Genomic DNA, 12,845 nt, shown 5'->3' with positions numbered 1-12,845 from the left:
GGGAACAAGACATGGCATAGGCTGCCGTGTTCACTGCTCAGGTCTGTTGCGCTGCTAGTTCAGTCGGAAGATTCTGAGCTTATGCCACCTTGTCTGGCATTGGACAGTGTTGGGCAAGCTACTTGGAAAATGTAGTGAGCTAAGCTAACAGTTACTCTTCATTAAACTTCACTACACTAATGCTACAGCCCTGCAGCAAGCTAAGCTACAGTAACATGGCAAAAGTAGTTTACTACATATAAGCTTTTTTTTTTTTTTTATTAATTTTTATACTAAACCAACATCATACATCAAATCAATGCTCTCTCAGTGATCAATAAAACTGTCAGTCAAGCGGATAGACAGGTTATAGTAGTAGACAGGCATAATAGTTCAGGTTAATTGTTTATTCAACAACTGTTCAAACCAATTTGGCAACAAAAATCAGTATCATGTACAGGGCCGGATTTACCGCATATTGTGACATAGGCAAAATACATTTTTGCTGTCGGCCAGAAACCTCCTATTTCCTATTGGTAATTGGTATAGTGGCTTTATTGTAGGCTATACAGACACATTTATACAAAGGGTAACACTTAACAATAAGGTCCATTAATTAACATTAGTTCACTAGTGTAGTTGACATGAACTAAGAATAAACAATACTTCTGCAGCATTTTTTAATCTTAATGTTAATTTCAGCATTTACTAATGCATTATTAAAATCAAACGTTTTGTTTGTTAACATTAGTTGATGCACTGTGAACTAATGTGAACTACCAATGATCGACTGTATTTTCATTAACAAAGATCAATAAACACTGTAATAAATGTATTGTCCATTTTTCACTCATGTTAGTTAATAATATATTAATGAAATCTTATTGTATAGTGTTACCCTATAAATGTATAGGCCTACAGCAAAGCAACACACAGAAATGCTGGAGCCTATTTCTGCATCTTGGACTGAATGCAGGGAAACACCATGGGAACAGGCCATCACATTAAAGAGTAATTCACAAAGCATAAATTATTATGAAACACTACAGTAACCAGTATACTAACTGTTATGATTCAGAAGGTGGGCGAACTACTCTGAATAGAGGATCTGGCCCCCACAGGCCTTTCCATGGACGTAGTTTACCCATTGATTTTAATCTATGAAAGAAAGGTTAGATTTGTTTTTCATACTAGAAAATGAACTTTGGTGAAATGTCTTTAACTGTGACCTCATCAGTCAAGAAGGTAGGAAGATGGTTTGATTCTGCAATCAAGCTGAGTGCCATCATAGATTTCCAGGAGCATAATCTGACAGAATTATTCCATTCACAATCCGGATCTAAGGATTTCCCCTGTAAGCCAGCAGGCCATATTCAGACATAAAAAGGGCAGAAGAGCCTTTGCAACCCTCTTCAGACAGAGACTCTTTACGTCTCTGGCTAAAGCTAACAGTTTCTATGCCAGAGTTCTCTACTTGTATGAAGTTCAGTTCAAAGTGGAGTCAACTAAGATGGCCATTATTGCATCAGAAAGCCTTATTCCAACCAGTGCAGTGAATGATACCATCATGCCAAAGATGGGTTACTCTATTCTGGCAGTTATTATTGGTTTCTTCTCAGTTTTTGGCATCATATTGAACATGACTGTAATTGTGGTGACGTTGAAGCACAGGCAGCTACGGCAGCCACTGAACTTTGCCCTGGTTAACCTAGCTGTGGCTGATCTTGGTTGTGCAACATTTGGTGGGCTGCCAACCATGGTGACCAATGCCATGGGATACTTCAGCTTAGGCAGGGTGGGATGTGTGCTAGAAGGTTTTGCCGTGGCCTTCTTTGGTGAGTATCTATTTTGAACCTTTTTTATCTATGTTTTATTGAATTTGATTGACCATGAATGATGATTATAGATGGTTAAATAGTTACATGGATATTTTTATTCACATTTGCAATTATATATTTTGTTTTCCCCTGCTGTCTATGTCCATGATCAGAATATACCTGTGATCCATTTTTCAGCCAGCACTGACCAGTTCAGAACCACTGATCTTGATATAGGGGCGCTTTTCTCTTAAAAAACAGGTATCGCCGGTCTGTGTTCAGTTGCAATAATTGCAGTTGAACGATGCACGGTGGTCTGCAGACCAGTGGGTTCAGTCACCTTCCAGACAAGACATGCAGTTGCAGGAGTTGTCAGCACCTGGGTCTGGTCTTTCCTGTGGAACACTCCACCACTTTTTGGATGGGGTAGCTATGAGCTGGAGGGTGTGCAGACATCTTGTGCACCAGACTGGTACAGCAGACATTTGGCCAATGTCTCCTACATCATGTGTTACTTTCTTCTGTGCTTTGCACTGCCTTTCTCTGTCATTGTCATCTCCTACACTCGCCTCCTGTGGTCGCTACGGCAGGTAGGAAACTCAGTAAACCTACAAAGGACTAGGGAAGATATCATGCTGATAGAGCATTAGCAAGTATCAGAAGTATTTGTAATTTTACATACCTGTATTTGCCTGTATCTGAAATTGTGACATTATGGTATCATGGGTAATTTCTCACTATTAACGAGTTGCTTATTAGCATGCATATTGCCAGCATATTGGCTGTATATTAGTACGTATAAAGCACATATTAATGCCTTATTCTGCATGGCTATATGTTAGATCCCTTAATCCTACCCCATACCAAAACTTGACATCTACCTTACTAACTAGTCATGAACAGTAATTCAGAGTTTATTGAAGCAAATGTCATAATTAATAATGCGAACTGGTCCCTAAACTAAAGTGTGAACGTATCACATTTGTATTACATAACTACCTTATCTGCTTTAACAATGATGAAAGATTCTTAGATTCTTAATGCATTCCAGGAAATTGTTCATGGTTTACGTTGTAAATTAAATGTTGTCTTTTTCATTTACTTACAGCGAAATACATTTACATTTATTCATTTATCTGACGCTTTTATCCAAAGCGACTTACAGTTGCTATATATGTCAGAGGTCGCATGCCTCTGGAGCAACTAGGGGTTAAGTGTCTTGCTCAGGGACACATTGGTGTCTCACAGTGGATTCGAACCCGGGTCTCTCACACCAAAGGCATGTGTCTTATCCACTGCGCCATCAACACCCTACGAAATACAAAGATAACATGAAAATAATCAGGAGGAAAATAATGAATAATGAAATAATGAATAATGAAATCGACCAATCACTCCAGATTAGTGTCAGGCAAAGGAGGGGTTTGGAAAAATGAATCGTTGAGTGAATCATTTGGGAGTCGTTAAAAAAATAAATGCATATTATAAGACAATGAAAGTGTTTTTTGACCTTGCATGCATGTCAACCTGTTGTTGGGGACTCCCAAAACCAAAATATGAACCTTTCATTACCCATAATAGGGGCACTTTAAAAGACAGTAGGCTTGTTAGGAAAAAGGTGGATACAGCTCCCTAAAAAAAGGTCTGTATGTTTTGCTATTTAATAACTAGATAATGCTATTTAATATTTTTCAACTTCAGGTTTAAGTAAACTTTTGATTTTAAACTGTTCTGTCTCTGCATTCAGGAGGTTTGCATGTTTGTTTTACCTACATGTGTGTTTGCCTGATGAAGGTCTTTGACCAAAACTACTTTTCATTTTTATTTTATTTTTTATTTTTTTTTAATAAAGGGAGATTAACAGTGTGCAGATCTTTTTTCAATTTTTTGATGATACTCTTTGATCTTGCACCTGGCCAAGACATGTTTGGATGTGCATGTACTTCTTTTACAGGTGACCAGACTGAAAATGTCAGAGGGAGGAAGCACTGCCAGGGCAGAGACCCAGGTGGCCTGTATGGTGGTTGTCATGGTGATGGCCTTCCTGCTCACCTGGCTGCCCTATGCTGCATTTGCACTGTCTGTGATCTTAGACCCAAACCTTTACATTGACCCGGTGATCGCCACCGTCCCCATGTATCTGGCCAAGAGCAGCACAGTTTTCAACCCCATAATCTACATATTCATGAACAGACAGGTGAGTCAGTGCCTTCTAGGATGGTGGATTTCCTGGTTTTGGGGAGACAAAACACTGCATATTCTCATTCAGATCATCAGCTTGCTAAGAGAGAGAGGTTAATGAGCTGAAATGAGCATATCAGATAAGAGATACATACAAAATGTGTGGTGTCATGTGTCACTCGGACCAGCACCAACATCTTGTATCTAAAAATTTAGCAGGGTTTCATGATTATTGATAGCAAACATTTGTGTGAAACATGAAACATCTTAATTTCGATTTTTGAGTCAGATATGACCTGGATATTTCATTGTGAAAATCAATTACATTATTTACTTAAACAGTCACGAGGATTCCTCAAAACCATGCTTAGTATTGCAATAAACCTTCAAATATGATCAATGATTGATTGATATGATCCAAAACACTTTTTCTGTATCAGTTCAGAGAGCATGCTGTGCCGTTCCTACTCTGTGGCAGAAACCCGTGGCCCGCTGAGCCGGCAGAATCAGAAGAAGAGACCGCAGTATCATCTGTCAGCAGGAGCAACAAGGTCTCTCCTTCATAACCACTTAATCACTTACTACACATACAGTATGAAGGATGAGCCCCTTTTAATTCATAAAAAATAATGTTTGCCTGAATATTTTCACCAAAACTGAACTTGTCTTGTCCATTACTGGCATGCTTGTGTCTGTTTTGATGAGCAAAAATCTCTACATTATTTATATTGGTTGTATGCTGCATTCAGATGATTGAAGTTAAATTAATGTGTTAATCCAATTAGAACGCTGTGTAATCGTATTATATTATACCATATGTGAAGATTTGTGAGGGTCTGTGCATTCAGCTGATTAAATGGAGACTTGATTATTAACAGCATCTTTAGATGATGGACTGATTAATTCTCTGCTCATCTCTGATGCTCCCACACCACAGAAACACATGTCAGGAATCAGCTTTTTATCCATAATGAAGTACCCTTCCAATGTATAATTAAATACAAGTGTTTGTGTGTATCCTGAATTTTAAATTAAATATGTAATCATGAATTGAAAAATAACTCTCTTTTTCTGTATTTTTTTCTCAGTAAAAAAACCCCAACATTTTCTTAAATAAATAAATGTCCTTTAACATAATAAAAAAGCAAAATTAACGTACAATACCAAACATGACCACCAGGTGCCACTATCAGTATGCTGACACAGGCTAGGAACACGTTCTCACATTGATTATATTACCGTTTTTGCCTATTGCTTGAACACTTTTAGCAAAACTTCGGCTCATTGTGTCAAAACTTTACACACAAGCACACAAGACTGGTAAATAAACCATTCACATCTATGCCGAATTGAAACTCTGCTATCAAAACCTAACAATCCTTCGTCAAAATGTCACTCTGATGTCAAAATGATACACACTTGCATCATGATTACACTTTCAGATTAGCAGCAACACACTAGTGTACTTTATATAAAACACTGCAGTCTTTAATGTTCACTGTTTTAATTCAGTTCATCAGTTAGCATTCTGTGAAGCTCAATGCAACACTTACAGTTTATGTTCTTTTTTCCAACAAAGGTTTTCACAACAAACAAAAATGAAAGTACTGAAAGGTTACAAATGACATCAACTCAATACTGCACATCACAGTACAGTAAATGCAGTAATGCAAAAATAACACAAAAATAAAACAATACACTACTGTAAATACAGACAAACAGGCCAATTGTGCATGGGTGGGATTACAGATCCTGCCGTCTGTTTGGGTCTGGCCACAGGATCTCATCAACGTCACAAGCGATATTTTCTCCTGCTAAGCAACGGGGGAAAAAACACCTTGTGTGCCGAATCCATCCATGGATTGACGTTACCTCAATGTCTCCGCATGCCTCTTCCATTGCCTGTAGAAGAGGCATGCGGGCATGTGGTTGGCGGTCATATACGCGCCATCTCAAAGCGGAAAAAAATCTTCAATAGGGTTTAGAAATGGCGAGTGAGGGGGCAAGTATACAACTGCAAATTGATCATGGTTGGTGGACCAGAGCAGCCCGGTGGAACATTATCTAACATTATCCCAGACAACAACAAACCTGGGCTGCTCTGATCTGTCCTGTACAACTGCATCATGAAGTGCATTGAGAAATGTTAGTATATGTTGTGTATTGTAGGGACCTAGTTTGGCATGATGGTGTAGTAGCCCTCGAAGGCTTATGGTGGCACACATTGTGATGTTTCCCCCACGCTGTCCCAGGACATGCACAATTACCCTTTGGCCAATTATATTATGACCCCGTCGTCTAGTTTTGCTGAGGTTGAAACCAGCCTCGTCAATGTAAATAAATTCATGACGCTGTGCAGCTCCATCCATGTCCAAGATTTTCTGCAACAAAAAAATACATAGCATGGATGGCTGGCATTACTCAAAACACACAACTACAGTACTACACATACAGAACCCCCACCCCAACACACAAACACACAGGTACCTGTGTCCCTCTCTGCATGTATCTATACTGGTACTGATACAATGGTACATATTCGGCTATTACTGTACTGGATTACATAAATACTGTATTGTAAATGTAAAGGACTGCAACACTTACCTGTACATATTCTTGTCCTTTGACCCTGATACAGTTCCTCCCAAATGGGACCTTGTACAATTGCTTCAATGTGATTTTGTGCTTTACTAAGACACGTCTGATCGTGCTAATGCTAATGCAGTGTGTATCTGCAAGTATTTGTTCCTGTAGCTGGTGGAGACGGATTGCATTGTTTGCTCTGACCATTTCCACAACGGCAAGTTCCTGCTGTTGGGTGAACAGGCGTTGCCGACCACCCCCAGATGGTCTTCTAGTCATTCTGTAGAAAAATGCAACCACAAATTGTTATTGGTTTGGTTCTTTTTTACAGTTCTGTAACATCTCAATGGTACACTGCTATGTAATATACTGTACTGTATGTTCCACAAAATTACAATTTTTTGTTACAAAAGGAGCACTAGCCAACCTGCAATACAGTACATGTGATACAGTCATGTGATACTGTAAATACTGTAGATACAGTCTGGAGTGGAGAGTTGAAGACATATCTGTTTTCCAGTCTGAATGTCCTTATGATGGATGCAACAGTGAACCGGCTTAGATGTGGGTGGACTCTCTGCCCAGCTTCCCTCGTTGTCAGGCCATGATTTATCACATGATCCACCAACATTGCTCTAATATCATCTGAAATATTGTTCCATGCATAACCTCTTCGACCATGTCCTCCCCCTCCCCCTCTGTGTGTGTGTGTCTTGGTATCATGTGGAATAGTAATACCAGTAACAGGATAGTAATACCAGTCATGTTTGACCTTGTGGGGACATTTTTAACATCTTATAATTCATACAGATTTTATTTTTGTTTGTTTTTTTAAATCTAAAAATGCAGAAAGTTTTGTGGGTAGGTTTAGGTTTAGGGTAAGGGGATAGAAGATACAGTTACAGTAGAAAAACTATGATGCCCATGAAACATCAATTTTTGAATTTTCAAAAAACAGTTTTGCATTTAGTTTACGAAGACACAGGAAGTGTCCTCCTAAACCATGTTTCTGTTGTAATACCAATATCATTATAGACATTTATGTCCTCATAAACCATACAGAACCAGAACAAATCTCAAAATGGGTAATCTACTGCAACACATTATTAGTTCAGTTCCTCTTTCTTTTTTAAGAACCAAAACTGCTCCCGAACACAATCTTTTAAGTCAGCAGGGAAATGTCTCAGAGATGTGGTCTGGCTGTTTCTTTCTTTTTTCGTTTTCATGTCCTTTAACAGGTGCAGATATGTCCTGCTCTGCAGATGTCTCACCAGCTTCAGCAGATAATGTAGGCTACCTTCAGGTGCAGGGTTCATCTGCAGTCTCTTTATCTAAAACTGAGTCTTATTTCTTCTGCACTGCTAACTGTAGAGCAATGGCAGGCCTTAACATTTTGAGGAGTTTTTGTTGTTGTTGTTTATTTATTTTTTCTTCTTCTTGTCAGTCCCTTAGGCTATAAATATCTTTAAAACCGTAAAGAAATTACATGAACAATGTGTTTTTGTCAGACAGTCTATACACAAATGAATATGCATTTTAGCAAATAAGGTTGATCATATACAGCTCGTGTTTTTGCGACTTCACAGGAAAATTAAATACCAAATAAAATAAACAGCATCTATTACAAAAGGTACAGTTTACAGCAACATTATTTTGCAAAATATGATGGTTTAGCTAGATTTGTTATATGAATAAGTTTAAATCATAGACATAATGAATACTATTTATTTATTATGTCTTTGGTAAATGGTCCTTCCTTAACCGTGCGCAAACATCAGCACCGAGCAGACGCCAGTGCGCAGAACCGGAAAAGAAGCCTATTTCCGGTTAAACAACAGTGACGATGGTTTATGTGTCAAATGGTAAGTACTAAAAACAACTCTTGTTTTGTAAAGAAAAATAATGTTATTTTTGCTGAAAAACTTGCATTATTATATTATATTTTATATTATTATATACAATAAATGGTCATACATGACTAAATATGTAATTTAGCGTTAGCTTTACGCCAGCCAAGAGCTAGTTAGTTTTACATCCAGCATTACTGTGTTGTCTGACACACATTTTTCATATGACACCTTATATTTGTATGAATTATCGATACGATCCGGTCAGACCAACATGTGGTTGTGTTATAATGAGAATATCAGGTAGGAATGTTGCGAAGGCTGTAATGGTGAATATATACAGCTCCTCCCGAATATTAATAATGAACTGAAGCTGATGTTCTCGTAATCTTTCTGGGTCGTCAGCTTATATATTCACGAGTCAGTTTGTAGATCCGTAAATACGAGCACTGCCTTTACGAACGTGATGTATTAAATATTTATAATAACGCTTTGGTCATAGTAGGATTCGTCATTTTGCGGCCTCGCGCAGTAAGTTAGTGGGCATATCAACAAAAGCATTGTTCGTGCAGTACAAGTCACATATTGTGTTTGGAGCTCATATGTGACCCTGGACCACAAAACCAGTCATAAGGGTCCATTTTTCGAAATTGAGATTTATACATGAATAAATAATCTTTCCATTGATGTATGGTTTGTTAGGATAGGACAATATTTGAAAATCTGGAATCTGAGGGTGCAAAAAAATCTAAATATTGAGAAAATCTCCTTTAAAGTTGTTCAAATGAAGTTCTTAGCAATGCATATTACTAGTCAAAAATGAAGTTTTGATATATTTACGGTAAGAAATTTACAAAATATCTTCATAGAACATGATCTTTACTTAATATCCCAATGATTTTTGGCATAAAAATCAATAATTTTGACTCATACAATGTATTTTTGGCTATTGCTACAAATATACCCCAGCGACAGCGGCTGGTTTTGTGCTCCAGGGTCACATATGGTGTTGTGTGATGTTTGTGTCATGTTCCTCTCTCTCTTCAGGTCAGGTTCTGGACAGTAGGAGCCGGTCGCCGTGGAGCTTGTCTTTCCTGAGCGATCTCTTCTGGGGAGCCGTCGAGTTCATCGGCTTGTTGTAAGTTCATTTTGTTTGCATGTATGTTTTCTCTGGCCAGCTGGGACAGTAACGTTAGTTTCAGTTTTTATATTGCCTTGCCAACATGTTCACTGGTCTCACCATGATGAAATGAACGAGACAATACTTTTTTAGTTTTAGTAATTTATTATAAAATGTTTAAAATATAATATTTTTCACTACATGTCAAGTTTTTTTAGTTCTTTGCAAAAAGAAAAATCCTAACGAGCTGGAAAGTGCAGCTAAAATGTAACTAAATTAATAAACACACTTTTGCTGGTAAACAATGGTTTAAAACATTACTTGTTATTACAATTTCATATTTTTGCTGTAGATATAACCGTTGATGCTGATATGGCATTAAAGGAATAGTTTGCCTAAATTTCAGAAAATGTACTTGCACTCAGGCCATCCAAGATATAGATGAGTTTTTTATTTATTTATTTATTCATGGTCAAATGTTCAGCAAATGTTATTTTTTGAGTGAACTATTGCTTTAACACATAAATGAATGCAAGTTACATCATTACACCAGAAGGTGGTGATAAAATATTCAGAACAGATGCAATCCTACATGTCATTGCTTAAACAGAAAACCAAACATACACGTTTGCAAGGCCTTAAAGTAGGGATCTACAAGAAATGACCATTCTGTCAACTGGCCAGACGCTGTCTCACACTGATTTGAGGAATCGTTCATGTCTGGAGCAGAAGTGCTGCAGGACAACACACTCTCAACTTTAACACACAAGCTGTGTCCGAAATCGTTTGCTCATTCACTAACCCCTATGTAGTGTATGGCAGTTGAGTGCACTATATTAGAAAGGAGTGAACGGATTCGGACGGTGATGTATACGCTGCGCGTCAGAGAGCTGCAGTCACAGAAACCTTTTCATCACATATGTACTTTTACATTACATGTACCTTATTTTAGAAAATAATATTAATAGTAATCAGTAAAATATGAAATTATTAATGAGTTAATGCATACATAGCAGCCATACCACCCTGTAGCCCAAGACTGGTTGCCCACTGATTCTAAGCAGGGTTGAGCCTGGTCAGTACCTGGATGGGAGACCTCCTGGGAAAACTAGGTTGCTGTTGGAAGAGGTGTTAGTGAGGCCAGCAGGGGGTGCTCACCCTGTGGTCTGTGTGGGTCCTAACGCCCCAGTATAGTGACGGGGACACTATACTGTAAAAAAGCACCGTCCTTCAGATGAGACGTTAAACCGTTCTGGCGCAATATGGCTGCCGTCGCATCATCCAGGTGGATGCTGCACACTGGTGGTGGTTGAGGAGATTCCCCCCTCATATGTAAAAGCGCTTTGAGTGCCTTGAAAAGCACTATATAAATGTAACGAATTATTATAAGATATTTTAATATGAATAATGTATGAAATAAACGTTAAAGCAGAAATAAGAAAGATGTAAACGGCATCTCTCCTTCAAACTCGTTCGCTCCCGCTCTCTCTTCCAGCTCGCCGGTTCTCTGCATTGGATTGTGAGAAATAGTGCTTCAGCGAGTGTACATCAGTTGTACACTCACAATCAGAATGCATTGTGGGTAAAAAAGTAGTGAATGAAGTCGTTCCCTCAGAATTCAGACAGCACTACAAAGTGTCTGGCACACGATATAGTGGATAGGGAGCGGTTTTGAACACAGCTTTAGTGTTAGAGGTTTGCTCAGATCACTAGGAGCACTAGTTCTAGTGATGATTCACCTGCCCGAGCTAATGATCTTTATAATGTCTCCACAGCTTCCAGACTCTCGTTCAGCCAGATCTGTCTAAAGATGGACACGGCAGCACATCATCTCGCTTCAGCGATGGCAGAGGGTACATCTAAACCCTACATCAGCAGAACCACTGCATTTTTAGTCATGATGTGATCAGGTTCTCTGTGTTTACACTCTGATGTTCTTGCAGTCCTCCTGGATTCCCTGGGCGCAGACGGATGGGTAGAGTAAACCACGGTGCTGGTCCCACTCCTCCTCCTATGGGCGGAGGAGGATGAGGAAGGTTAGTAAGAGTGAAGAACCTGCAGAGAAACCTGACAAAAACTTACTGAGAGGAGGTCGTCAGTAAAAACCGCCTGTCTGTCTTTTGCAGGTAAACGCCTGCACACCGATGCAGGCGCACAGGGGTGTGACACACTGGTGTTAGGCTGCATGCTGCTCAGATAGGGCTCCGTTGCAGACGCACACTCAGCACAACACACTCCTCTTCCTACGGCTGCCACTGCTGTCACGCAGGTTCTTGACGTTACTCTGGGAATTCCTTGTCTGAGGGGCCAGAGTGACTGATCATGGCAGCCAAACCCCAGCCGCCGTCATAAAAAAGCCAACACACACGCATACACATACATGTTACATAACTTCTCTCTCACTCTTTTTTTTTTGCAATATCTTCTGAAAGATATGTTGTAGTGGATGTTGTATGTACCCTTTGCATCAATAAAGTGAATTATAATGATGATCCTTTGTTCTGTCCAGACTCGATGCTGTTGTATGAGGGTTTCTATAATTCTACAGTCAGTAATTTCTTTAATGATGTTTTATAGTGCTCTTTCTGAATCTGTTCTGTTTAAATGAGCTTTTTATCTTTGGTCCAGAATAAGATTAATTACAGACAACACAGTAAATTCTGTCAGTACTCTTCAGGTTACTGAATAATACTAATTATTTGAAAGCATATTAAATTATTAATTACATGAATATTATTTTATTCACTATATATGAACAAAAATATTTAGAGACCTGGGCTATGTTTCTCAAAAGCATCGTAACCACCAATGGTCTCTACAATCAACTTATCTCATGATGCTTTTGAGCAACGCAGCCCTGACTATTACACAAACAGGGACTTAAGTGATGTTGCATTCTAAATACATAGACATTATTATTATGGTGTTGTTCCCATCTTTGCAACTACGGTATAACAGCTTCTGGGAAGGCTTTCCACACGTTTTGGGGGTCATTTTTGCCCATTCATTCACTAGAGTATTTGTGAGGTCAGGCTCACAATCTCAGTTCATCCTGAAAGCTCTGTGCAGACCATTCAAGTTCTTCCAGACCAAACTCATCTAACTCTAGTCCAAACAGCCAATAAAAACACAACAGTAATCCAGTCCATCAATTAACATCTTTTGAAGTAAAAAGCTGCATGTTTGTAAAAGAAAGCAAACTCAAGATATTTTTAACTTTGACTATCTTATAAAAAGCAAAAAGCTTAACATCTTAAGCTTAACAGACAAAAGTAAGCAAGCAAGCAAACGTATTATAGCTTATAAACCACAGGCCTT

The 12,845-nt window shown here is 38.7% G+C and overlaps 2 protein-coding genes across 2 annotated transcripts; both read left to right on the top strand.

The window, feature by feature from the left end:
* Window positions 1-1,546: 1,546 nt before the first annotated feature.
* parapinopsina (parapinopsin a) lies at window positions 1,547-5,030 on the top strand (the record flags this gene model as incomplete). Its single annotated transcript, XM_079382571.1, has 4 exons — window positions 1,547-1,814; window positions 2,058-2,386; window positions 3,751-3,993; window positions 4,418-5,030. The coding sequence occupies 4 exons, from the start codon at window positions 1,547-1,549 to the stop codon at window positions 4,541-4,543; spliced, it is 966 nt and encodes a 321-aa protein (XP_079238697.1). The 3' UTR covers window positions 4,544-5,030.
* Window positions 5,031-7,741: 2,711 nt separating this feature from the next.
* Window positions 7,742-12,019, top strand: selenok (selenoprotein K). Its single transcript, XM_079382504.1, has 5 exons — window positions 7,742-8,422; window positions 9,455-9,545; window positions 11,303-11,380; window positions 11,471-11,563; window positions 11,654-12,019. Exons 1-4 carry the CDS (start codon window positions 8,404-8,406, stop codon window positions 11,556-11,558), a joined length of 276 nt encoding a protein of 91 aa, XP_079238630.1. The 5' UTR covers window positions 7,742-8,403; the 3' UTR covers window positions 11,559-11,563; window positions 11,654-12,019.
* Window positions 12,020-12,845: the final 826 nt, after the last annotated feature.

Source organism: Barbus barbus (genome assembly GCF_936440315.1).
Source record: "Barbus barbus genome assembly, chromosome: 28".
NCBI lineage: Eukaryota > Metazoa > Chordata > Actinopteri > Cypriniformes > Cyprinidae > Barbus > Barbus barbus.
The sequence above is the reverse complement of the archived record's forward strand: the minus strand, read 5'-3'. Positions and strand labels throughout refer to the sequence as shown.

Coding starts and splice junctions, on each gene's coding strand:
- selenok (XM_079382504.1), top strand. Junction 9,546..11,302: donor GTCGAGTTCATCGGCTTGTT/GTAAGTTCATTT, acceptor ATGTCTCCACAG/CTTCCAGACTCTCGTTCAGC. Junction 11,381..11,470: donor CGCTTCAGCGATGGCAGAGG/GTACATCTAAAC, acceptor ATGTTCTTGCAG/TCCTCCTGGATTCCCTGGGC.